This window comes from Anas acuta, chromosome 2, assembly GCF_963932015.1.
Source record: "Anas acuta chromosome 2, bAnaAcu1.1, whole genome shotgun sequence".
Taxonomy (NCBI): Eukaryota; Metazoa; Chordata; class Aves; order Anseriformes; family Anatidae; genus Anas; species Anas acuta.
Genome location: NC_088980.1, coordinates 96,622,646 through 96,649,066, shown reverse-complemented (window position 1 = coordinate 96,649,066; position 26,421 = coordinate 96,622,646). Strand labels below are relative to the sequence as shown.

The 26,421-nt window shown below is 36.4% G+C and overlaps 2 protein-coding genes across 3 annotated transcripts in view; both read left to right on the top strand.

The window, feature by feature from the left end:
• The first annotated feature begins 863 nt into the window (after window positions 1-863).
• GALR1 (galanin receptor 1) lies at window positions 864-25,523 on the top strand. 2 transcript variants are annotated; one of them, XM_068671316.1, is made up of 3 exons: window positions 875-2,624; window positions 9,690-9,755; window positions 13,179-25,523. In XM_068671316.1, the coding sequence occupies exons 1-3, from the start codon at window positions 1,935-1,937 to the stop codon at window positions 13,494-13,496; spliced, it is 1,074 nt and encodes a 357-aa protein (XP_068527417.1). In that variant the 5' UTR covers window positions 875-1,934; the 3' UTR covers window positions 13,497-25,523. The 2 variants fall into 2 exon arrangements, with proteins under 2 accessions (XP_068527418.1, XP_068527417.1); XM_068671317.1 differs by lacking the exon at window positions 9,690-9,755 and having other exon boundaries at window positions 864-2,624.
• Window positions 7,305-26,421, top strand: part of GMNN (geminin DNA replication inhibitor) — a 224,447-nt gene continuing 205,330 nt past the window's right edge. The window contains exon 1 of the mRNA XM_068671321.1: window positions 7,305-7,310. The gene's annotated coding sequence lies outside the window, so the exon portion shown is untranslated. The remainder of the gene's footprint in view (window positions 7,311-26,421) is intronic.

Here is a 26,421-nt window from a genome sequence, read left to right as displayed (position 1 = left end):
ATGAGCAATGAGGACTAATAACATATTTCAAATTGAGAGTTGTTATTAATGCAATGTTAGCATAGGCTTCAGCAACGTGAGACTTTCACTCCTGACATGATAGAAAAGAGTGATGTCTGATAACAAGACATGATTCAAAAGCAAAACATAAGCTTCATATATATCATCTTTTAAAGGAATTCATTGTGGTAAACACAGGCATCAGCAACACTAAGAAAATCTATGGAGTCATCTATTCATTTTCACAATCTTCTTGGAGTACTTCCGAGAAGTCCACAGTATCTGATATACTCTAAAAATGTTTAACAATGTCTGTTCTCAAATCTAGTTTAACAGTAATCAAACGTGTCAACATAATGATAAGGTATGCACATAGGGGAAAAAAAAAAAAAAAAGTCCTCAAATCTCTTAGGAGAAACACTGGTTTATTTTTACTTAATATATCTGTAACTTATAAACTGAGTCATGATGGATATAGGAAGCAGTTCAACCTAAATCAAAGTTTCTTAAATCTATAGAAACTGAATTGTGCTCTCTGAATACATTTTGCTTTGGACGTAATGGACCAGATGATAAGTAGGTTTAATTCAAGTCGAGATCTGCAAAGTCAATAGCTCTACACCATAAGTACCAAAAGGAAAAGCAGAAAGAAAATGTAAAATTGTAGATTGCAAAGGAGCAAACAGAAGCTTGTTGCTTTAAAAAGCACATCTGAACAGTTCTCTTTGACCCTACTGCTTCCACATAAAAACTGCTGCAAAGTAGCATCAAGCTCTTGAGTAAATAGGATATGTAAGGGAGGCTATCTGAAGAAAGCCACAGCTCTCCCAGCTTTTACCTTCAACAGTGTGCAATATTAACACCGATGGAGGGGATTTTTAACAACAGTAAAGATGATCCCTTGAGAAGAGAGATAAAACAGTACCATCGGATGTAACTCGACAGTTGAAAACAAATGTTTTTAAAACTCTCAAGAAAACCTGTCTCAGTGACAAGGTGTATGCGTGTGTGTGCATATTTACAAGACCTCACGCCCAGCTTATGAAGGAGTTTTTGTTCAGCTCTGAAGAGAACAACTTTTTAGTTGCTCTAATTTTGGCAGCTTGAAGAATTCCCTGCAGCTGCCCAGCTCTGAGTTTATTGCTAACAAGACACATAGCAGAGCAGTGGTGAAATTTGGAAACACGTTCTTCGTGATGCGAATGTGAAAAGTGGCCAAACTCTCTATTTCGTTTTTTTCTTTCCTTCTTAGATGGAGTTACAGCCACTTTTCATCCTGTGAACTACCGCCTCTGACGGAATATTTAATAGCAGCCTGCGAGGGAGGTGAAAACAGCGAGACCAGGTGTTTGTTTGGCCCGGACCAACTCTTAGTGTCCTCCAGCTGCTGGAGGTTCATGCAGGCGCCTCCACACACGTCCTCTGGAGCGGCTTTGCAGCAGTCACCTGCCAGCGCGCTGCCTCCCGAGCCTCCCAACCCCGAACCCAAAAAGCGGCGAGAAGTTTCCCGAGGTGGGCTCCGCTCCCCGGCAGCCACGGCGGGGGGCTTGCGGCTGCGATTAAGGAGCTAAACCGAGGAAGAAAAGCCAACCCCCCTTCCTCCGCTCCCCCCTCCACGCCCTGCGCTCCGTCCCCGAGCCGGCGGCCTCCCATCGCGGCGAGGCGCGGAGGCTCCGCCGCCCCCCGGGGCGGGCCCGGGAGCATCTGGGGGGGCTCCGGGGGAGCCTTCGGAGCCGCCTCCCCCAGCGGCGGAGCGGCGCGGAGCGGAGCGGAGAGGAGAGTAGGCGGCGGCTCCTTCCTCCTCCTTGCCTCCCTCCTCTGCCTCCTCCCCTCCAGCCCTGCCCGGAGCTTGCGGGGAGGGGGGAGAGGGGCCGGGGGGGGCTTCGCCTCCGCCTTCAGCCCGAGGAAACTTTGGCCGGGGGGAACGGGGGAGGATGGATGCCGGGGAGCCCTTCAACCAGTCGCGAGCTGGGGCAGAGCCGCCCCGCGGGGACTTGAACCTCTCCGGGCTGCTGGAGGCGGGGGCGAAGCCCCTTTTCGGCATGGGCATCGAGAACTTCATCACCTTGATCGTCTTCTTCTTGATCTTCGCCCTGGGGGTGCTGGGCAACTCTCTGGTGATCACGGTGCTGGCTCGGAGCAAGCCGGGCAAGCGGCGCAGCACCACCAACATCTTCATCCTCAACCTGAGCATCGCCGACCTGGCCTACCTGCTCTTCTGCATCCCCTTCCAGTCCACGGTCTACGTGCTGCCCACCTGGGTGCTGGGTGCCTTCATCTGCAAGTTCATCCATTACTTCTTCACCGTCTCCATGCTGGTGAGCATCTTCACGCTCTCGGCCATGTCCGTGGACCGCTACGTGGCCATCGTGCACTCCCGCCGCTCCTCAACCTTGCGTGTCTCCCGCAACGCACTGATGGGCGTTGGGCTCATCTGGGCACTCTCCTTTGCCATGGCCTCGCCCGTGGCTCACCACCAGCGCCTCTTCCACAGTGAGAAGAGCAACCAGACCTTTTGCTGGGAGCACTGGCCCAACCCACGCCACAAGAAGGTCTATGTGGTCTGCACATTCATCTTTGGCTATCTGCTTCCGCTGCTGCTCATCTCGTTCTGCTATGCCAAGGTGGGGCAAGCGGGTAGTGGTGGAGGGCATATGGAAGAAGTGTGTGGGGGGTGACCATGGTGGTGGGTGTCCATGAGCCTGAGGGACATCTCTGGAAACATGCAGGGACATGGCACTGGTGGGAGCCAGCAGTGTTAGGAGGTGATGGGGCAGGGGTGTTTGCAGTGCAGAAGGAGGGGGCAGGTTTTATAGCTGAGGGTTGGGGGGGACAAGGTATGACATGGAAAGGTCAGGGATTGCATGGGGTGTGGGACAGGTGGGGGGTGTTGTTCCTTCAATTAGAGGGACCCCTTTGCCAGACGTCCTCCTTGCAAAGTATTGAGAAATCTCAGAAGCTTTCTCTGTGAACTCTCCTCTTTCCTTGCAGTACTGTATGAGGAGTTTAACTCAAGTCATGTGCAACCAAGCAACAAGTTGTTCAGGCTTCAAACACAGCATTTCAGTTCCTTAAAGTACAGCGTGCTGACAAAATATGACACAAGCCTGTCAATCTGATCTGATCTGATTAATACTTGATAAGAGCAAAAGGCTCATCATGTTGCCTGGTCACTCTGAGCCTGGTCTTGCCCCCATTGAAGCGAATGGGAGGTTTACCTCTGAATTCAGCACGGGCAGGTGCTAGAAAGCAGTGACTGAGGACCTGGGTAGGAAAAAGCAGCTAGTAAGGTTGCCTGAATAGAGGTGCTTAAAGGCTTTCTGCTGAGGCAACAGTGATGTTTTTCTACAAATGTTAATTGCAGCCTTCAGTGTAGCATCCACAGCTCTCTGACAAGATCTGGAGCACAGGCTGTGACCTTCTGTGCTGCACAGAGATCCTCCCAGATCCTCCTGTTTCTGTGGCAGCAATCTCCAGTCCAGATTTATCCTTGGGCAATAATTTGTGTTCACAAGGATAGGTTTGTTCTTGCAGATAAGGACTGCTTAGGTGTTGAGAAGTGACTTTAATTAGCAAACTGGATAGTTAAAGTTAATATATTTAATGTGAACAAATAATTTTATGTTCTGTTCTGCTGTATGTGTTATATAAATTATGTCAGTTTAATTGTGGAAGTGCTGGAATGGCATTTAACTTTGCTAAAACTTTGAGTTATGCAGAACTCAAAGGACGTTTTCACTACAAACAGTAGTTTAGAAGCAAAGTCCAACCCAGCAAAGGGAGAAGAAAATGCGTGTTTTCATGCATAAACTGAATTCTGCTTTCCCTCAGTAAATACACTGGTATCTCTTCTGCAGTGGTGAATGTGACTGAGCTGTGAGAGGGAAGAAACCTGTTGTTGCCTTAGATCATTGGAGCTATAAGAAAATAATGAATATTGCAGGGAGACTATTACTGAATGTGTGTAGAGGAAGCTTTCCAACCATTAAGAATTCTTTTATTTTTAAAAGCCAAAGTGTTTCAATTTCAGCATAGATTACCAGCCTTCAAAATGTAATTATGTGACTGAAAATTGAAAGCAAATCTTTAAAAATTAAGACAGACTTGCATATCATAGAATAAATAAATAAATAAATAAATAAATAATAAAAAAGGAAATCTAAGCATACTAAGCAGAACACACCATGCTACAAAGCACTTATACTAAAGTAAGTATCTCAGTATCAATATGAATATGTGTAACTAAAAAATAACAAACCTGTGTGAAATACATGCCTAGAACGAGTTAATAAAAACAAGGCCACTCCAAGTTACAACTAAAATCTTGTGCTCTGATTGCTGCCAGGCTGAGATCTCACCCTTGCCTGGTCTGAGGATTGATGTGTTTTGAGCCTGAATATACAATCCTACTTGCCACAGTGCCAAGCTGGAGGATCCAACATAAAAGGATGAACTCTAGGAGATACTTTGTATTCCCACCAGTGTCAATAAAGCTGAAAAATGCCTTGATTCATGAGGCTATATTGAAGGTGTTTGCACCCTGCAGCATAAAGGCTTTTTCTTGCCCCCATTTCAGAACCACTGACACATCTCCAGCTGCAATATTGTGGGGCACACGGGGTAGAGAGAGGGAGAAATTAAGAATGATAAAAGTTGAAAATCAGAGCTAAGTCTTACATTTGTCAAAGTCACTGCTGCTCTCCCGGGTGTCCATCAAAGCGATTGCTGTGAGCTCTTACTGATGTCACTAAAATACTCTGAAGTACAACCAATATGTTAGCTTCTCAATGCATGCATGGTTAGAGGATAGCTGCCGTGTAAGAGTCTCAGAAGTATTACAAATCTAAACACATTAGTTTCTTATGGACTTCCCTAGTTTTCATGAACTGTGAATCAGCTAAATAATGCAATTTTCTGATACAGTAGATTAAGACAAAGGAGATGCATTTCTCTATTTGAATATATTGCCTTTTCCAGGCTCCTTTAAGACATTTCTGTTTCATTTCTAAGCAAATTGCAATTGAACTTTCAGTTTTGAAAGTCTCATTTTTTAGGCACTCTAAGGGGGATTGAGTTCTTTTCCTCTCTCAGTCTCTCTTAAATTATGTTAGGAGAGATTCATTTTCAGGGGGTGTTGTTCCCAGTGGAGAGCAATACTGTTGCAAACTACAGAAGTGCTTAAATAACAGTATATGCCACAGAATCAGAACTGGCAATCTCGCATAATACAGTCTTAAGGCAGAGACCATGCTCTGTCATATGTGTACAGCTCTGCTTTTCCTCTCTCCCACAAAAACCTTCATGCCATTTTTAATTAAATGTGGAACAGAAGTGAATATAGGAGAGAGAGTGAGAAGGAATATTTCCCTAGTTTTGTGACAACAGCAGCCAATGCAGAAGATGGAGAGGCTCAATCTTCTCTGTCCTTTAAGGACAGCCAGTTTGCACTCAGCTGTTGAACACCAGACAGGTCACATGGGGAAGAGGTCTTGTGTAGTGCTGCTCATGGAGAAGGCTCAGCTTTTTGGGATCACACAGTCAAGAAATCACAAATCCTTAGGAAGCCAGCTGTAATTGGCTCCAGACAGCTCACAGAACTACTCTTTAAAGGAGCTTACTACTGCAGCCAGAGGAGTGGTGATTATATAGTTATTAGCTGAGTTATAGCACTGCATACTTATAGACAGCCTGTATTCTTTTTTTATAGCTTAGAGTATTACTTGGCATATTATTGGTTACAGACATTTAGTATGTGTTTTGTAACATGAATATGTTTGCTCACTAATGTGCTCTTAAATGGCAAAGCGATAACTGATGCACAGTGATCTTCTACCAATCGACATCTGTCACGGTAGTGCAATGTGACAACTGATTTTGGGTGCCTCTGTTTTTGAGTACCTAGCTATAAGGTTTCAATCCTTGAATATCAGACCTCTTTCAAGCCTCTAGGTTGGTCACCTAAAATCATTAACAAACTTTTCCTTTTATAGAGGTATAATGTTAAAAGCTACTTTTTAATTTATTTCTTGCCTGAAGAATGTTTCCATTATTATCTATCATCCTGAACATTCTGAATTCATGAAAGTCATGTATGATTTACAGGGTTGGTTAAAAATAAACCATAAAAAATAGGAGTCAAGATAATATGCAAACTTACATGGTTCTTGGCATGAGACAATATATCTTAAATTTTGCTGAGCAGAGAGGGAAAACTTTATTGGAGAAGGCTAAACTACACTGAAAAGAGAAATAAAGGATATGACATGTTAGTGACATACTATTAAATGAAAGAGGGTGAAGGATCTGGTGTGACAATAAAAGTAGCAGCATTACTTCAAAAAGTGGATTGCAGTCAAAGGCACTTGAATTTAAATCGGGTTCATATTATAAAATATGGTTCAGAATGTAATGCTCACATTATGGCTCTGTTAAACAAGCAGTTCACTCTTATTAGATAATGACCTTGGGCTGGCTTTCCTGCAGCATGGGTTTAAATGGATAAACTAACAAATAAGGAAGGTGTAGGCAGTGGAATGATTGCTTACAGCCAGACAAGAAACATGCTTTGAATCAGTGCAGGCTTCAAACTTTTATATTGTTTGGCAGACCTGTTTGAATAAGCATAGATAATTTTGGCTATTTTTTCCCTTCCCTATCGGAAAACCCCTTTTCTAGCTTCATTTCATCATCATCCCTTAGACTGTACTCTCAAACCATCTGAAGATAGTCTCTGAAACAGCTGAGAGCAAAATGAAATAGTCTGAGGGCAAAAGCAAGGGCCTCCCAAATGCTGTTGTGGTGGTTTTGGTACTACAGTCTAGACCAGGCTGGAACTTCTATTCTCATAATCCTGCAAGGCTCCTTACACCCTCTGGTACAGCATCATATCTCTCATCCCCCAGAACCCCATCCTCATCTCCAGAACACAGGAAAGCTATTCCCTCCCCAAAAGCCAAACATGATTGCGGGTCAACAGGTACACAAAAGATGGAGTTAGCAGTTTCATGTAAAGAGCTAATTTTTCCACAGAGATGATTTTATTTAAAATGTAACATCTGATTAGAACAGGTTGTGACTTATTTATTTATTTATTCCAGCAAGGCTCATATTTGTTTCTGTGAGTTAAATATGCATGTGTAAATGCATTAGTGGGCATTTTGAAGAACACTTTCTTTAGAAGAATAACTTGAGACAAAATGAAAGGAATGTAAGAATTACTATTCATCCAGGTGAAGTGACAGTGGCTGTAAGAGGAACAATTGATTATTCCTTGGCCCAAAGAAGAGAGAGTTTTTAAAGGGCAGTGAGGAGTGGTGTCTTTGATTTGCCTTGTAGTGTTTGTGCATAAACATGGTTCTTAATATCCCTCTACAGCTTTCTGTGTAGGTCTCTGAGTACTGTTCCACGGCTGTTGATAGGTAATTAAATTCTGCCTATTTCTCTTGCTGCTGGTTTGCATACCATCTGGTACACTACCACACAGAGCCAGCATGTTTTCACTGCAGAGGCTGCACATCCTTATTTCATGACATACATACATAACCCGAAATAGGGAAACTCGAGAAGGATTAATTGGAAGGTTATCACCTAAATCTTCAACATCCCAAAATATTCAATAATGTCTTAGTTTACTGCATCTTTCTTTGGAACAGAGAAAGATGCAATGCAAAAGCTTGTGTTACAAGGTTCAGAACAAAAGAAAAAGAAAGTTTATATCCTTAAAAGAAGATTTTGCAGTACTAAGTTTTGGGAAGAGTATGTCTAGCTTTAGCATTAGATTCTGAGTGAAAATCACAGTTTAGTAAAGTATCAAGGTGGCAGGAGACAGGATTTGCAAAGGTCCAGTAGAAAAAGCTCATCTATTTAAGTTATGTGAAGGGGGGCAATAATTTAAGCAAAAGTGATGGAAATTGAACTTCACTGTATTTCTCCCATGCTCTTTTGTTTTTACAACCACAGACTAAACAATTCAGCTGTGCTGTACATGGTGACAGCAGGCAAATAAAGAATGTGTGAGCCTGGGGGACACATCTCTGCTCCTGTGCTGCATCTCAGGGGCTCTTCTATGCTTTTCTGTTTGTTTTCTTCATCCTGGAGAAGGAAGAACAGCTGGGATCCAGCCAAAGCCAGAGCTTCTCAGAGAAAACACATTCGTTTTTTTTCCTGCCTTCCTGGGGCTCAGGTTAGCCTGGTGGCAGCCAGACTGGCATTTCAGAGTAGGGAAAGTGTGCAGAGTAGGGAAAGTGTACAAACACATTTGTATACAGATAAGCAAAACTGCATTTCAGATGTTATGTCACAAATTTATTTATTTATTTACATATTTTTGTGGTTTGCTGATAGATAAGAGCAGACTTTTAAAAAATGGAATCCACTGGTGATCTGTGGTTACTCACAAGTATTATCCTATTTTTCTTAGCTCATTCTGTATGTTTGTAAGACTTAAATGCCACAGTGGTATCAAATCATTGTGTCATCTTCTCTGGTTGTCCTGTCCTGGTAGTGGTTAGCCATGCATCCCAAAGAAATCAGAGAAAACATTCCAGAAATCAGAGAAAACAGAGAATTTATACTCTTTCAAGAAACCTCAAGAAAACTCCTTAGAAACCCACACGTACAGTATTATATTCCTTCAAAAGGTCTTTTTAATGCATACTTTAACTCTGGATGATCTTATCTGTTTAATTGTTCTCAGTTAATCTTAGAGCTATGTAAATTCTAACCCCAAGATTGTCATCATCTAACTGAGCTCTTCACTCTGAATTTTTGCAAAAAGGTACACACACACACACACACACACACACACACACACTTACCATATTATAATTAAACCACGGAGTTTAATTAAGTATTTTCCTTTCCTGATTCTGTGTGATTTACTACTGGTTAAATATATGCAGGTGAAGAGCATATTCCCTGCCTCCCCACATACCTATAAATCATGCTATATGAATATATTAAACTCAGTTAACAAAGACTACAGAAAAAGGGCATGCTTCACTATGCATCCACTGCCCAAAACCTTATGTGAAAACCATTACATTTATGTTAAAATTTGGACCCTATGCTGGGTTGATATATCATTTTGAAACATAGTGAAAAAATATTTGTGAAAGGTATATGACAAGTATCATCAAATTGTACATAAAGATCGTATCTCATGTGAGATACATCTTATTATAAATTATTTGTAAAAAGCTTAGTCTTTTTGGAAGATCAAATAGTGCCAACATCCTGATTATATTAACCAAACATCCATCTGAAGAAAGCAAATTATGCAGGTGACTCAGAAAATCTCTGACTCAAAACATACACTTTTTATGTTACATGCAGTAAAGGTCATTCTAAATTAACAAGCATTGACATTTTTATGAAAGAAGAATGATTGCTAATTCTTGTTACAGGATAGGTTTCAATTTATTGCCTTGTTCAATCATAATGTGTATTTGTTATGTAATACATCTGTATTTTGATACTAGAATTCAGCTGTGATGTGCTTTGTATTTGTTGATTCACAAAGACACAGATATACAATTCCTTTAGATTTTATACCATGCTCTTCTTAAATGTGTAAATTGTATCATTGATGTTTGTAAGCAATTCATGCAGTACTGGAGAATATACTCTAAAAACAATGTTTTTGAATTTTAGAAAATGGTGAAATACAAGATGCAAATTAATCTTTTCAGGTCCTTAATCATCTGCATAAAAAGTTGAGAAACATGTCAAAGAAGTCAGAAGCATCCAAGAAAAAGGTAGATTGCTTTCATTAACAATTCCTATTTGTTTATATTTTAGTTTTATGGGTAAGATAGTTTGGTATTCTATTGCTTGTTGCCAAAGCCATAATTGAGAGGAGGATTTGTATTTAATGACATATTCAGTCTCTCATTGAACTCAGCAGGATGGGAAACTTCTTTGATCTGTGTTTTCTACCATAGTGGGTCAAGCCATTACGTGAGATCTTTGTATTTTGAACATTGGAGCAATTGGAGAAATTTAGATATGGAGAGACCACCTCTCTCTAATGTAAATGTTTCTTTTGCCTTACCAGCCTTTTTTTCTACCTTGTAAATATTTTATTTTTTCTTAAACTATCTGATTTATTTTTAATGAAGAATTCCTAGCTTGTATGATGGGACTTGCAACTGAGATTAATTGTACTTCCTGATAGAAGGCTAAAAAGAAACTTAGATTATTTTATGATTTTCCATAAAACATTTTTTTCTTTTAAGTTCAAGACTTCGATTATATATTGGCTACAAGTAAAATTGTGAAGGGTCTTTAAAGCAGAATATTAGCTTTGCAATTTACAGCAATATTTGAAAGATGTGTTTATGTAGAGAATTTGACAGATAATATAATATGGTTCTGACTTTTGAGCAGATTTGACCACAGTAATCATTTGACTAACTTCTCAGTTTATGAATGTGGAGTCAGAAAAAACCCTTAGGCTACAGCTCTTCATTTGATCTGATCACTATTACCATATGGGCATGCAGACATCTGCAATGTAGATGAGATATACATGGGCTCAACAGGGAATAAATAATCTATTATTTATGCACTCTCTGTGTTAAAAAAAATAAAAAATAAAAAAATTATAATCTTGTCATAGATTTTAATTTATAGAATTGAAAATATTACATCCCTGATTCACTAGAACACTTAACATAAATATTTTGCACTTGCTCTCATCAAGGCCAAAGGTGTAGTTTTCAAAAGTGTTCTCTGTGTTGCCAACTCTATTCTCATATACATTATTCTCAAACTGGAAATATCTGTGCATTTCCTCTAAGGACTAGCTCTTGACATTTCAAATAAAAATCAGATCTAGCTATGAACTTGCTTTCATAGTTTGAGGCATTGCAGGTAAGTCCAAGACTGCCTGGGCACCTCAGGGTTCAGTGAGCAAAGGGCAAATAAAAACGAAGCATAAAACTATGTTTGTTTTTTTTTGACTTAGAATTTTCTGATCCTAAGGCCATAACTCACGTTTTCAAAGCAACTCTGTTTTCATTAGTATTTTTTATCTATCTGGTTACTGTGTGTTCTTCTGCTGCTATTTTGTTAACAAGAATGCATTTCAGACCCAGTTCTACATTTCTAGCTTTATTCACAGCTTTATAAAATTTTAGTAGTAGAATCTTAAAATTAATTTGCCTTATGTCTGGAAAAAAAAAAAAAAAAAGAAAAAGAAAAAAAAAGTTAAATTATGAAAGTGCCTAAATGCTATTCTTTGTGCTGTTTGGTCACAAAGCAGCAATATTAGCATCATTCATTTCAGGCACTTTTTATTTGCTAATGAGGAACCATAAGCAAGATCCCATTAGGAGCTGCCCTTTAGTGTTACCTTGGTTGCAAATTATAGTCATAGTGGAAAGGTAAGCTCTGAAGTGAAGCTTAGGAGGAATAATGGTAAAAAACAGAAGTTGTGAGGATCCATTATGCAGACCTACTTATGCTGCTGATACGAAATACCTTAAGTACAATAGTTACAAGAGACACATGGTCAACCTCAGCTTTCAGTGTATACAGTATTAAGAGTCAGTGATTTTCCTGGTGCCAGGCTTCTTCTTGTTGTTGTTTGTTCATCTTAATTTTGAAAAAAAAAATGTAGTAATACACATTTTAAGAAGTAACTGTGCATGCAATATCCAGACAGTGTTTTCAGCCAGAATATTAATGCATTAAATGGATCAGAGCATGAACTGTTCTTTATTTATACTTCCTTGTTAGCACAAGGAAGACTACTTTCCTGCTGACAGCTGAAAGAGAAAATATTTGTGTGGCTGTTTTAGCATCAACTGACTTAAAATAAATAGGGCTAAATATAAAAAAAGGTTGTGAAGACATTTGAACCCTTGAGACTAAAATTATATTTACAACAGGTATGTCCTTTGGTTTCTGTTGTGAGATTTTGCTAACCAGTAAAATCTCTCCCATAGATTATTTCAGCCTGTTGCCACAGAAATTAAGATTTTTCCCTGCAAGTTTCTGTAAGTTAAGTCACATGGTGATTATTTAGGTCAAAGAATTAGTACCAAGCATTAATCAATTCAAGAAAGTATAGACTAGGGTCAATAAATTAGCAAAAAATCCAGGAGGCATTGTCTGTGCTGCAGTATATATCACATTGTCGGCTAGTTTGGCCTGTGAAGAAGAGCTGAAGTTGTCTGCAGAATTATGAAGTGTTAATAGAGTAATTATAATGACCAATAACATAATATGCTTTCGAATTGCCGTTAGGCTTTTATTGGGAAAGTGGCACTTGTTAGAGCCATACATGTATTATTTTTTTCAGCAACTGCAAAGCAATAATAGCTGATTCTGAAATAAGCAAAAGGTAAAGAAAATATTAACAATCAAACTCCATTGTGCCTTGGAAAAATGCTTGCAACACCTGAAAAGTCTATAATGACTGATACTGTGGCTGTCAGAAGGGATCTAAGGAGCTTTATATCTCTTTCTTGTGAAAATACTGAAAGATGAGGCAGCACCAAGGATATTTTGCTCCTTGTGTTCAATGTACAATTACAGGAACATTCAAGTTCCTTCCTTATTTGTCTTTTTTTTTTTTTCCTAGTCACATTCCAGAATGCTGTTGGATGATCCTCGCATGGAAATTTTATGTTCAAATGAGAGATTTTCAAAATAATTCTGCTCCTCTTTAGATTCTTGAGCAAAGGTTTAATCTGACTGCTCTAAGCTCTTTCACTAGCTGCCTTCATGTACAATAGATCTCTTGAAATTTTGGTCAGAAATCCTTGTGCACCTAATTAAAATATAACTTATTAGATCTGGATGAGAGTCCCCAAAGACCTATATTATTATTTTGTTACATCAAGCCTGTATGCAAATCAGAAAAGGCTAGGATTTTGTGTAGGAAGTGAGGAACGTCATTCTTTATTTTTGAGCAAGGAGATGTATTTCCCTTTTGCTGCAGAATTTTCAAGGCTAGAATTCTTCTTGCATTACTTCAAAATAAAGTCCATATAGGTAATGAGGTTCATTTGATAATAAATATTATTGTTAATAAACATTTAAGAGTGTATTATTGTTGTGTTTTGTTTTTTTTTTTTGATTTTTTTTTTCTATAAACAATGCTTTTAAAGCAGGTTTAAAATTAATTCTATAAGTGCTTATAAGACATCTGTGTTTTCCTTTCCCTGTCTCAGACAGCACAGACTGTGTTGGTGGTGGTAGTGGTTTTTGGCATCTCCTGGCTACCACATCACGTGATTCATCTCTGGGCTGAATTTGGAGTTTTCCCACTGACTCAAGCTTCATTTATCTTCAGGATAATTGCACACTGCCTGGCTTACAGCAATTCTTCTGTGAACCCGATTATATATGCATTTCTCTCTGAAAATTTTAGGAAGGCCTACAAACAAGTCTTCAAGTGCCAGTTAGGTAATGAATCACCTCTGAATGATGCTAAGGAAAATAAGAGCCAGATAGATACACCACCAACTACCAACTGTACACACGTGTGAACTTCAGAAAGTCCTGTATGTTGGCTCTTCAGCTGTGTGAACAAGACTTCTAGAAAACAAAGCACAATGAGCTTTATCCTAGCTTATTCTTGATAAAGCTAATTGCTAACAAGCTATTTAATGTACTGACATTGCATTTGTAGCAAACTTTCATGAAACTGGTATGAAAGAAAACTGAGCTGGTCCTTTGTATCTTAGCTTCACCAAATAAAGCTCCTGGACCTTTAAAAGATACTTCAGAAGAAAAGTTGGTGATATGTCTGCATTCTTATTCATTAAGCGTAAGTTCTATAAACATTCATGTACATATACAAGGATACGTGGACATGGACAAGTCACTGAACTTTCTCACATCTTACTCTGTAGAAGTGAAGAGATGGCTGAATTTTCTGACTTAGAGATAATAAATACTATGGTACTATGATTTCAGAGAGGAAAACTTTCATTATCTCTGTCAGATTGTTTTGACAATGCTTTTTCTCTTTTTAAAGTAAAGATGTGCTATGATGCTGAGTCGAAATAACCCATGTACAACTTGAGGCAACTGCTTTAGAGAGGCAATGCTGATTTTATCTGTTCATCTGTCTTGTTAATGTAAAACACTGAGTGATGATGGACTTTTTACTACTTTGTATGCCTACCTTACTGCATACACAGAACTTTTGTGTACGCTATATAAGGTTTTATTTATGACCTGTATGTAGTTGTACCAAAATTAGGATTTCTCTGAAGGAAGCTTTTCTATAGTTTTTGCATGTGTGTATATGTGTGTGTGCATGTTTTGTTAACTTTGTAGACTTTGAGATGGAGGTACAGTTTTAAATGTGCAGTATCTGTATTAATTTTAAAATACTATGTTTCATAAAGAAATTCCAAGCAATGTTTAAGTGTTTTAAAACAACAATCCATTAAAAGTTCTAAGAGGGGTTTGATATCAAGAAACTCTAAAATGGAAAATTTCAGAAGGATGTATTAAAATCAGTACAAAGTGCATAATGTAAATGGCAGAATCTGAAAATTCTTAAATAACATGAGTGATTTTGGCAATTTTATAAATGTTCTTAATATGTCCTAAGCAGTAAGCCTCTAAAGAAATAGTGGAAGAGTACTCAATCCTTTGAGGACATTATTGTTCGCTGGACTATTATATGATTTACCATTTATATTAATGATCCACAGAATCATAGAATAAATCAAGCTGAAAGAACCTCTGGACATCCTTTCAAGGCAGGGCTGCCTTCAGATCTGGATCACTTCCTAGTCTAGGCACGTTTTGTAAATTTCCAAGGATGGCAATTCAACAACTTTTGGTCAACCTGCAACTGGGATTCCCACCTGCAGCTGGGATTTCCCATGATGTAACTTGTGACCATTGCCTTCTGTCCTTTCTCTGTGCAATCCAGAAGAGTCTTTTGTCTAACCAATCACGATGTAATCAAAGACGGCAATTAAATTTTCTCTCAGCCTCCTCAACACCAACCTGAAAAAATGAGGCTCTCTGTATCTCATCTGTTGTGATCCAGCCCCCTGGCCTTCCACTGTGCTTGCTCCAGCCCAGCCATCCCTCTCACATACTGGGGTGTTTGAAATGGGACAGCATGTTCCAGGTATGGTCTCACCAGCACTGAGTAGAGGGTCTAATTGCTTCCCTAGATCCTGTGTTTTTCTGCAGAATTACATTCAGTCAATCCAAGTCCAAGTTTCAGGACTCTGGATTTGGCTTTGTTGAACTTTATACATTTGATAATTCTTATCCTGTTCCTCTGGCTTATTGAGGCTCCTCTGAAAGGAAGCCTTGCCTTTCATTGAATCTAGCAGTTGCCCAGGTTTGGTGTCATCTGCAAACTTGCTGAGCATTTCCTGTCCCCTGTTCAGGTTTTTGATGAAGATGTTAAATATTGTTGGCAAGATACTCTGTCAGATTCTTTTTTCTCCACAAACATGATTTAAAAAAAAAAAAAAGTTCGGAGTGGTGAAAGATAACTATGGGAGAGTCTCTCCAAATCAGTTATGGAGGGTTAGCTAACATGAAAACGCTTATGTTTACATGCAAGTATTATCTGCTTGGAACCAGTAAAATAAAATTGAAGATGTTGAATTAAAAATGACAGAATAATATTGCATACATGATTGTGTCAGTTCCTTCATATGAAGAAACAGTATGACGTTATTACTAGGAACACGAAATATATGAAATTAATTAATTGGAGAAGAAGAGCTTATCTGTACAGCAAGCTATTTTCTGGGTTAAATTTGAGCTTAGGAAACAGTCTATCACAATTTTACAGTTTCTTTGAGCTTTCAGATTTTTTATGTACTAATCAGATTGTTAAATAACTATCAGTCTTCAGATGAGTTTATAACATATTAGGTGATCCCACAGCTTTGAAAATTATATATTTTTTCCTTTATTTTTTTTCTTTTACTTTAAATAAAAAAATACAATTCAAATATAAAAATCATATAAGGTTATCATTGTGAGTTTATGGTTTCATCTGGAAAAGTCTTTTTCTTAGCTGTAAATAATTTAAAACACAATTGCTTGACAGTCAACAATGGGACTTCATCTCTTTGAAATTTTGAGGATGGGGGAGTGGGGAAGACCAGCAGTAAGAGATACTTTTGAAGCCCTACCTGATTCCTGGTGAGTGTCAGTAAAACTTCCACCTCTCTTATCAGAGAAACCTTAACAAGCACCTGCCACTCCAAAACTTGGTTTCTTGACTAAAGCCTTTTAATCAGTGTCTCTACCATGGCTTTGATGTATTCATCTGTGACTGAGAGGATGTTAATGTAAAAACAGTGTTAATGTATGCTGTGAACTGCATCTAGCCCTTAAGTAGCAGGGGGTTATGCCAGAAATATGGATAATTTGGGCAGAAAATCAGCAAATAGGCACTAATTATCCCTGACTAAATGCCTGCTTTTAAGTTCTGAGTTTACTGACTGATTATTGTTTCTTGTGAAGAGCAAAATAAGTTTACCATGCTTATTTGTCTAATATGCTTTGTTACATGTTTGTAACCAGAAACACTAATCACAGTGTACACAAAAAAAAAAAAAAAAGATATTTTCTCTAACTACAGTTGAATTTTCCACTCAGATCAATAATCCCAGTGAATTCCACCATATTGTTGTATTAAGGAGACAATATTATTCCATACAAATTAAAATACTCAACAGGCATGATTACTCTAATTCCTCTCAAACTAAAGCAGGGTATTCATGTGTAATTAAAAAAATACTTAAATTTATACTAATGTCTTAATTAATATTTCTCAAAAATTGTGAGAATTAGAGAGTCCAAATAAGAAAAGTTACTCACATATTAATATTTAAACTCCCTAAATTTTTTATTTTATATATTGTGTCAAAATGGTATTCCTTTGTGCTGTTTCACAAGTATCTCCAAAATTTGAAAATATATTATGCATTTTAACACTGATGATAGAAGTAGTCTATCCCATCAAATCAAGTATCAGGAGTTGTTCAGTCCTTCTTAAAACCGTGCCTTAGTAGAGAAACAGAAGTTTTTTCTTTCCACAGTTTTCTCTGCAGAGTGTATTAAACACCCATGGAAAGGTGCCACTTCTGCAGCACCTCATGCTAATGTGAGAATGTCTCATTTCTTGCACACCTTTAGCAGAGGGTGTAGAAGAGCTTAGTTCTGTCCATCTTCTGGAGTAGTACTAGGACATTTCAGCAGGTTTCTAGCCAATTTTGCATTTTATATTCTAGAATTCCAGCGTGTTTTTTGTTTGTTTGTTGGTTGGTTGGTTGGTTTTGTTTGTTTGTTTGTTGTTTTAACAGTTGTTGCCTTAAAAAAAATGTGAAAATTTCATTAAAATACTGCATCAGTGGAAATTGTAAAGATTTATGTTTAAGGAGGTCAGGAAACAATTCCATTGAGGTTCTTCATGCGAGGTTAGCCCTACTTATTTGTGGATAAGAGTTTAAAGCATGATAAAAGTTGTCAGCTGAACAAAAAATTACAGCAATGCTCTTCTTCAGCTAATACAGCTTAAAACATTTCACATCCTTGAAGATATAAGTGCAGGCTTCAAGATGTAAGGATCCATATGCACACTGTGTATAATTATACATAAACAAGACTTGGAACCCATACTCAAAATGAAAAAAAAATAATAAATAAAATAACAGCACTTAACAAACAGTTAAGATTCATCACCTAGATTAAGTTTCATGCAGAATCATCATTTGCAAACATGATGAAAAATGATGGGAACTTTCGCACCTAACTTGACAGGAAAATGTATCATCCATTTAATAAATTTTAACAAAAGGAGGTGATAATTTTAGTTCAAAGTGAAAATAACTCTTAATGGTCTCTTCTATGTGAGTCATAACATTATGTATAGGTTTCAGTCAGAAGTATGTACTAAACATTTATGATATGCAATAATGGAAACATTCAGAATTCCTTAAAATTTCTTTCTCATATCAAAAAATACAGAAGTTCCTAACATTTTCTCATGTATAAGGTAGGTAACAAAAACATATGAAAACAATAAACCTAACAAAAATGTCTGAAATTACATACAAGAAATTACTATGACTGTATAAGGAGAAAACTTTAATGTTACAGTTGTGTTCCTATCTTTAGCCCTAAAGTTTTTCAGTCTTTAGTATGATTAAATTAATTGGATCATTGATTATTTACCAATCATTCTGAAGTCTCTTCCAGATTTAAACATTGAGAAAAACATATATATTTCAAAACATTTATTTTTTTCCCAATATAAGATATTTTAATGATTTTTAAGTTATGACGCTTCAAGGTATATATTCACTTTCACTGTACACATGTACATCTTTCTTAAAATGTTATTATTATTCTTTTCATAATATATTATATACCCATTTAGAAAAAAAAAAAAAGTAATTATCTCTAAGAGATAAACATAAAGCTTTGTATATTTAATGCTATAGTAAAATAAGTCTCACTTTACCTCCCACATTATAGGGAAAGTGAGGGATCTTTATATAAAGTAATGTTGGAAATGCATTATTTCAAACATCATTATCTTCGTGGCTTATTCACAGTATGATGTGTCACATTGTACTTAGTGGTATTTGTTGTGTTTTGAGAAAGTATAAAAATAGAGAAAAGATCCACTTCTGCCTTACACAGGTTGTGTTTGTGTTATATATTCAGAGTGCATACAAATGTTGAAGACCAAAAAATTAAAATTCTGTGTTTTTTTCAGTGTATAATGAATGTAGAGTAACATGCAGTTGTTCTAAGATATACTCTACTTTGCATGATTTTTTAAGTGATTTTTTCAATAGATCTGTATTGGTTTTGCTTCTCTTCATAATATGAAATACAACCTCATTTTCTTACAAAATGCTTGCACAATATTTGAAAACAAGCACTGTCCTCAGGAAAAAATCCAGAAAAAAATAGTGTATGTGATACTCAATAGACTTTCATGACTAGACGTTGTTATAGGTTGAAAATACCCTTATGAAAACTTAACTAATATAAAAAAACATTTTCACTTTCAAGTACGTAAATGAAGGAGGTATGATCCTCCATTCAGGCTGGTAAAAGTCAATTGAAATTGATTGAACTCATTGATATTTCTTATTCAAAAACAATTTCAATCTCTGTGACACATTTTGCTTAAGAGATATAAAACCAGAGCCAGATCCATGTATTTGAATATGAAAAGAAACAAAATACTCCAGTGATATGAAATCCAAACTTATTTTATTAAATGAAAGCCTGTGTGTGGCTACACTTTCGGAAAGATGCAGTCAAATCAATCTATGTTTGTGTGTAGATCTTGATTAACCAAGAGAAATGGCTATTTCAATACAGTAAAAATGTCTAGATGAGCATGAAACCAGAACACGGTGAGTTCTATGCCTAATAAAATATACTTTTTAAAAAAATTAAATGTTATCAGCATGCATTTAAAATGATGTGCACTTTATCAGTTTTACCTACTCAAATATCTTGTGCAGTTCTGCACAATCATTTGTGGACATGTGTACTTAACATTTGTAGATACATGGGAGCATCCTGGCCATATATATTTACAGGACTATGATTGAGGTCTCATATTATAGACATTGCTTAAGCTCTAGCATGCTCCTCTTGAAAGAGTTTGCCTTTGTGTTGTTATTCAATTCACGGATAAACATCTAATGAACTGTAAAATTTGCTGTAAAATCTCTTGTTTAGTAATAAATCATCTGAGCTCCAGAGATAATTCAGAGATTTCTAGCAATACCTATAGAGATTTTATCAACCTGGTTATGTTTAATGTTAATATTCTGAAAGAAAATACAAAAATTTTGCTTATTTTTTGTAGATTTCACTTTTTTGGGTGAGGTGATAACAAGACAGTATTATTACTTTACATTAAATTTCACTGTAAATTTAGCACAAGAAAACTGGTAATTTTAATACAGTAAAATTAAAAGTCATACATTTAGGAGAGAAGAACATGAGGAAATTTTAAGAACTGATTTTTGAACTGGCAAATGATGAATTTGAAATTGTCAGCTATTTAAATGTAACCATTGACTCTGTAACTGAAAGAACTTGCAAAAGCCCTGAAGTTGTCAATTCAGAACATGGAGCTACCTTAGGTTGTGACACCCTAAACAGAGGCTTTCACAGAGAAATTTCAGCAAAGAGAGACAGTTACTAGGTAGTTCAATTACCTCATGTACCTCTGTACCCATAAAAAGAAATACCTGGTTCTATGCCACTCTTAGAAGAGTGGATGAGTTAGTAGGATCCAGTATAGTGAAATTAAACTAGAAGAGTTACATCTGTAAATAAAGTGGAAGCATTTTATGAAACCATGGGTATAAATAACTCTAGAATGCTTAATCAACAAATGCAGTATATTCCCCTTGCTTCAAATCATGTTTGAATATTCCACCAAAATATTTTATGTATTTAAGTCTCCATGTGTGGACTAGGTGGTAAAGTATCTTAAGTAGCTTACGTGACACAGTATTTAGATCTGACGATCAAAATGGTCCCTTCTGGCCTTTCTCTATTAGTATTCTTACCCTCATTTTTGTAATTAACAGTATGAGAGCTATACAGATATTAAGAAGTTCATCACAGAGCTGAACTATTATTCAGTCTAAAAGTGATCATCTGAAGATGTATGTAGAGTAACTCAATAATTGGGCTACATCCTGGAAATACTGTACAGCAATTAACATGGTTGAAATCTTTGTCATATGTATTGCCATTGCTAGAGAAGGAAGTAAAATGATACTACATGCTTTTCTCATTTCACCTAGTTATTTTTTGCCATAATTACTTAAAATGTAATCACTGCATTACTTTTGCATAGCAAATTACAGTTTTCATGAGAGCTACAAGCTGACTGTTGCTGGCACATTCAAAGCACCTGGCAGTAATTGTGTTTCAGTCCATAAATCAAAGCTGAGGCTTTTTACCAACCTGTAGGGAAACTGTGTTGGAAATATTTTCAAGCTATGTGCTCTCACAATCATGTTTACATTTCAGTTCTGCTTAAAAAAAGCACTGTAAAAACTAATGCTATACTGAACATATATGATCTGCCACTGCATTTCTGATAGAGCAGTCAGAATTTTGGGGAGATTTATACAGGTTGGCTGATTAGATAGACCTGATTAATGTCCTGAGTGAGTTAGGAATAAGAGCGTCAAAATCTCTGCTGTTTTAAATTCTTCTCCCCTGCAGGAGTTGTATAATGCTCTGTTCACAGCATTCTGTCATTTTGGAGGAGTTCCCCTTAACCTGATATGAGCAATTAGACTGTACTTCATGTACTACATGCATCTCTAGAAAAGAGACATCTAGCAAAGAGACTGCTACTAGTTCTACTGAAGAATATACAGAGAAGGCCCTTGGTTTTCACCTCCCCAGACCCTCAGTGCTCCAGGAGAACAGCAAAGACATTGTTCTGTCCCATGGTAAGTAAGCAGCCTAACTGGGATCTTGAGCATCAAAGAAAAGACCTGTGTACTTTCAACCCTGAAATCTGTGATTCTTCAACATCACAGCAGTCACAGGAATGCTTTTTCTCACTCCTCCCCATATGTTGCCATCTGTCATCTTAGGTAAAATTCATCTTGCTCTAGCTATTCAAATAAATTAATCCCACAACTCTGTGTAAAGACAAAATATGTTTTTATAGATCCAAGGGTATTCTGATAATATGGTCTCATTCAGTAGACGAAAAGTAGTACCTAATTATTAACATCAGAGCAGGAAGAAAAAAGAATAGGTGGAGAGGGAGTAAATGTTCAAGAACAACAGTGTTGTTGAAGAGAATATACTCAAGACTCCAACTTTAAACCTCTACATAGAGAATACCTTCTGAGAAGTTTTCTGATGATCTATTAATTTATTAATATAACAAATGAGCAGAATCTTCTGTTTAGGTCATTATTGACTTTGGTCATTATTTTGTATGTAGTTGTCTCTCAATATCTTGAATAAGCCTTGCAGAATCATGTTTCTATTACCTTGTTCCTTGTTGCTCTAAAAAGCTGTCCCAAGATGTGTTCTCTGCTGCTCTTGTATTCATGTGGATGAAGAGTTAAATGTTTTCTGTAACTCCTGTGGTGATCATAAAATAAAAAGGCTTATTTTACCTCCAGGTCTGAAGACACCTTACTGCAAAGCACAGTTTATGTATAATTCCCTGTTAAGCATACAGGGAAATAACCCAGCATCACTTGAAATGCTTCTCAGTGAGAAAATGAGACAGAGCAAGTAGGTCCAAGTATGGACTTAGAATTAAGCATGGGCTTGGAATTTTCATATGAAGTATTATATCATATGCTCATATTAGGATCCCATGTTGGAAAAAACTTACTTCTGAAAGTAATGCAGAACTATACCACAAATATGTCCAGAAAATGATGAACAGAAAATCATGTCCAGAGAAAGGCTCAAGAATACAAGACTGCTTAGGAAGATTTTTAATCACAGAAACCTCATTAATTTCTTCTTCTAATTTTCCCACATCCATAAACTTTCTATAATGTCAAATGAGAGAGAGTCTTGTATTTAAATTATTTATTCAATAGTTGCTATTAACATATTAATATATTTAATATAAAGACAAGATTTTGTTCCTCTTTTTATAAGACATTTTATCAATGTCTCGGTTCATTACAAATGAAAGTGGAGTTTCCCACTTTTAATGTGAATCTTACAGTATTTACACACCTATAGTAATCAGATGATTATGATTTACCCAACTATGCTAATCAGAGACCTCCCCCACTTTTCATTGTGAAATATTAACTTTCAAATGATTTTAAGCGAAATCAATTTCCATCACAATAAAAGAGCATGGTAATAAAATATCTGCTTCATGGCTGATGGAAACGATTATAGGAGGAACTATACTGTACTTAATTTTTAAAAATTGACTTCAAGTTGTAATTATCTTTTCTTTTTGTATTAATATTTGTAGTGTTTAATCCTGCCTGGCTAGAAAGATGCAAACAGAATGTATTATTTTCTTGATGACAGAAATTTATAAAAAAAAAATGTGTATTAGTCAAATTAAAGGTCAAAGAACTGAATACCTATGCATGTCCTCCTTTTCTAATCTGTGAAAAAAAACAAATAACAGTTACTGAAAAATACGTTTTTAATTACTTTTATCCTACCAATAATAACTGCGTGTAAGACAGAAAGAAGAGGGAGAATACTTTTACGGCTACATTTCTAAAGCTGAGAATGGTATTATACTAAATCATTCTGAAAAGCGAGAGAGTAAATTAGTGAAGTGTAATTAGGGTAAAACTTCTCTTTTACATCCAGCATATTTATGTAGATGACTAAGTCAAGGTCATCCCTTGTTTTCATTAAAAGAAACAATGAAAACTCTTCCTGTGAACCAAATTCTATTATGTTATACTTATTCCAGTTGTATTGATAACTTATATACTTCACCTATGCAACGTAAGAGTTATTGTTAAATTAATCATCTTGACTTTACTGAAGGAAAACAAAAGATAAAATCACGAATATATCACAGTAAAAGGTATTCAAAGAAGTAAGTGGGATTTCAGTTTCTCTATTTGAACAGAACAATTATGACACTGGGCCTGTAAACTATCACTCGGCTTTTGGACAGTTCTCTAGTGTGCAGTGTTTTGGGATGGATTGGCAAGGATGAATCTTCTATGATTTATCAGTCAGCAAATTTTACTAGCAGTTTATTTATGCATTTATTTTTCTTTAAGCTTCCCATGGAATTAGTGAATCTTTCCAATTATGTCAGTGGAAATTGGATCCAACTCCCTCTCCCACCACAAAATCATGTTCAAATTGCTGTGTGTGCAGTCTTTGTCCATGTTACAGAATGACACTCTTGTGAAGACAGAAAATGAAATATGCTCTAAGGAGGAAGAAAATCTCCCAATAAGCTTTTGATGTCATGAAATCTGACCTTTATATCAAGAAAGCTCCAATGTCTATCACTATGTGACTTGACCCCATTAGTTCTCGTTTGAAGAATTTGAAATTGAAGGTTTAAATTAATTCATGAAACCTCTTCGACTCCCTACTGCTGAAAAAAAAAAAAGAAAAAAGAGAGGAAAGACTAAGTAAAGGATGATCATTTGTTATAGATTATGGATTTATGAAGTAATGATATATCCAGAAATATCTAGATGATGCATAAATATTCTGTGACAACATTTGATGCCAATTTAATGTAACATACTCAATTCTAAAAAATCAGGTAAAAGTGATGTATTAAAACAAAAATGCAAAACATTGCATGATACCATTGGTAATTCAGTCAAGGAATTAGAAAATAATCTGCCTGAGAGGCAGTCAATATGTATTAATCAGGCCAGTTGCAAAAAGTGGAGAACATTTGTTCTCTCTTCTCTCTTCTCTATTTTTTATCATTGTGTAGTTTTAGGTTTTACTTTATTCTTTGTATTAACTTAACTTTCCTTAACAGTTAACTTTTTTTTCTTTAATTATTAACTTAACATTCCTTTTCTCGTATGAGTCATATTTTTATTTAAAAAATCCAGATCACAGTTCTACCGAACTAGTTATTGATATGTCTGACATATTTATATGATATTTGAAGTATACTTTTACATGTAGTAGTAGTAGTAGTAAATCAAACACATATAATTGCATCTATCCCTAAATCTTGCTGAAGTGGTTGCCAGCTCTAATACTATGATATACCTCTGCAAGTGAGAGAAACTATTGGTTTATCCAAATGTAATAGACCAGTCTAAATCAAATAAATCTTCCACAGAGACATCAAACAGATGTCACCGGAACATCTTATTTTGCAAGCATTATCAACTCATTAGGAGCTCTGAGACATTCTGTTCCATTAAACTAGGAACAGGCAGCCTGGAGTAGGTGTCTAAAGCATTATGTAGCTCCACGTGTCTGTTTGCTGTGCTTAATCCTCACTACCTCTAACAATGTTTTCAGTGAAGTTAATTGTGTTATAAGGTTTTACCTCTAAGAGCTATGTGACTGCAGTCAACCAAGCTGAGCCTTGGTTAAATCACTGAGAACAGCTATCTGCTACATTCTTAAAGCTTATTTTGGTAAATTTGTCTTCAGAGTTTCTTCTTTTGTTGTTGTTTTGTATCCTAATCTCTTATTGTTTCTCAACATCTACTTTTATTGATGTTAAAAATAGTATTATCCTATTTTGAGTAGGAGAAAAGTGCAAGAAAATGATGGTGTAACTAATACATATAACTAATGGAAGACTCCTGCTAGTGACAGACCTCTCAAAGTTACCTGGTGCAGGCCAGTACATCCTCACTCCTGGCAGGTCTTAAAAATTTTGGATGCTTTGAATTTATTTACTTTTTCCATACAAGCTCAGCCCTTAGCACATCCTAAATACTGCATCTAATACACTTTGCTGTTTTTACTGGAGCAGTACTCCTGAAACCCAGAAATGGGTTTCCACAATCCTTGATGCTGTACTTTCAGAGGAGAAAGAAAAAAAAAAAAAAAGAGAGAGAGAGAGAAAAGAAAAACAGCACATGTTCTTCAAAACTCTTCCTAAACCAGGGCCAGTGTTCAGAAACCTACGGTAACAATAGAAAGAATTAGCAGCACAACTTTAACTTCATACTTCAGACACTCATTTTATGTTTTCAACAAATACAAAGTTATTTACTGTTCATTTATTTATTTAACATTAAATATTGAAGTGTGTATGGTAATTCTATTTATTAATATTAATTATACACACGATATTATATTATGTGTATTAATTATATTTATTAATATTTATTAATGTTGAATATTAAATATTTTTTTGTTTTAAGTTAAAAGTTTGCATTTATGATCTCAGAAGCTAAGTGGCAGTCCAAGAAGAGGACTAAAAATATGTCTTGGAGACAAATACTTCAAAGGGTGATAAAGAGAAGCTTCAAATAGAGATAATAATGCAAGTTAGAATTCTGATACATAAACGTGTTACTACTCTAGTAAACTTAGAACAAAGTATGTCCTTTTCGCAGAGTTGCATTACTAAGTGTACAGTGTTTCTTTCAGCATGTCACAATATTTTTTTGGAAAAAAAAATGTTTTTTAATGTGAGATTAGTGACTTTAAGAGTCAGATACACAGGGAATACTCAAAACATTCCACATGCAGCTGAAGCATGAAACGATGACTTGGAGGAATATTCTGCCTCTTTCCGCAATCTATATAAATTAATCTTAATACAGTAGGTTCTCCATGATCCAGAGAAAATCCTACCCTATATCCTAATCCTATCCAGATCCTATTTTGATCTTTATAGTTCTTTTCTTTAGTGAGTAGAGGTAGGAAATGTAGGATCTCCCTGGCACGTTTATTTGCAAGCTCTTCAAATTAATCTTTATCCCCTGGTCTGTATTGATTTGGGCTGGGTGGAAGGGA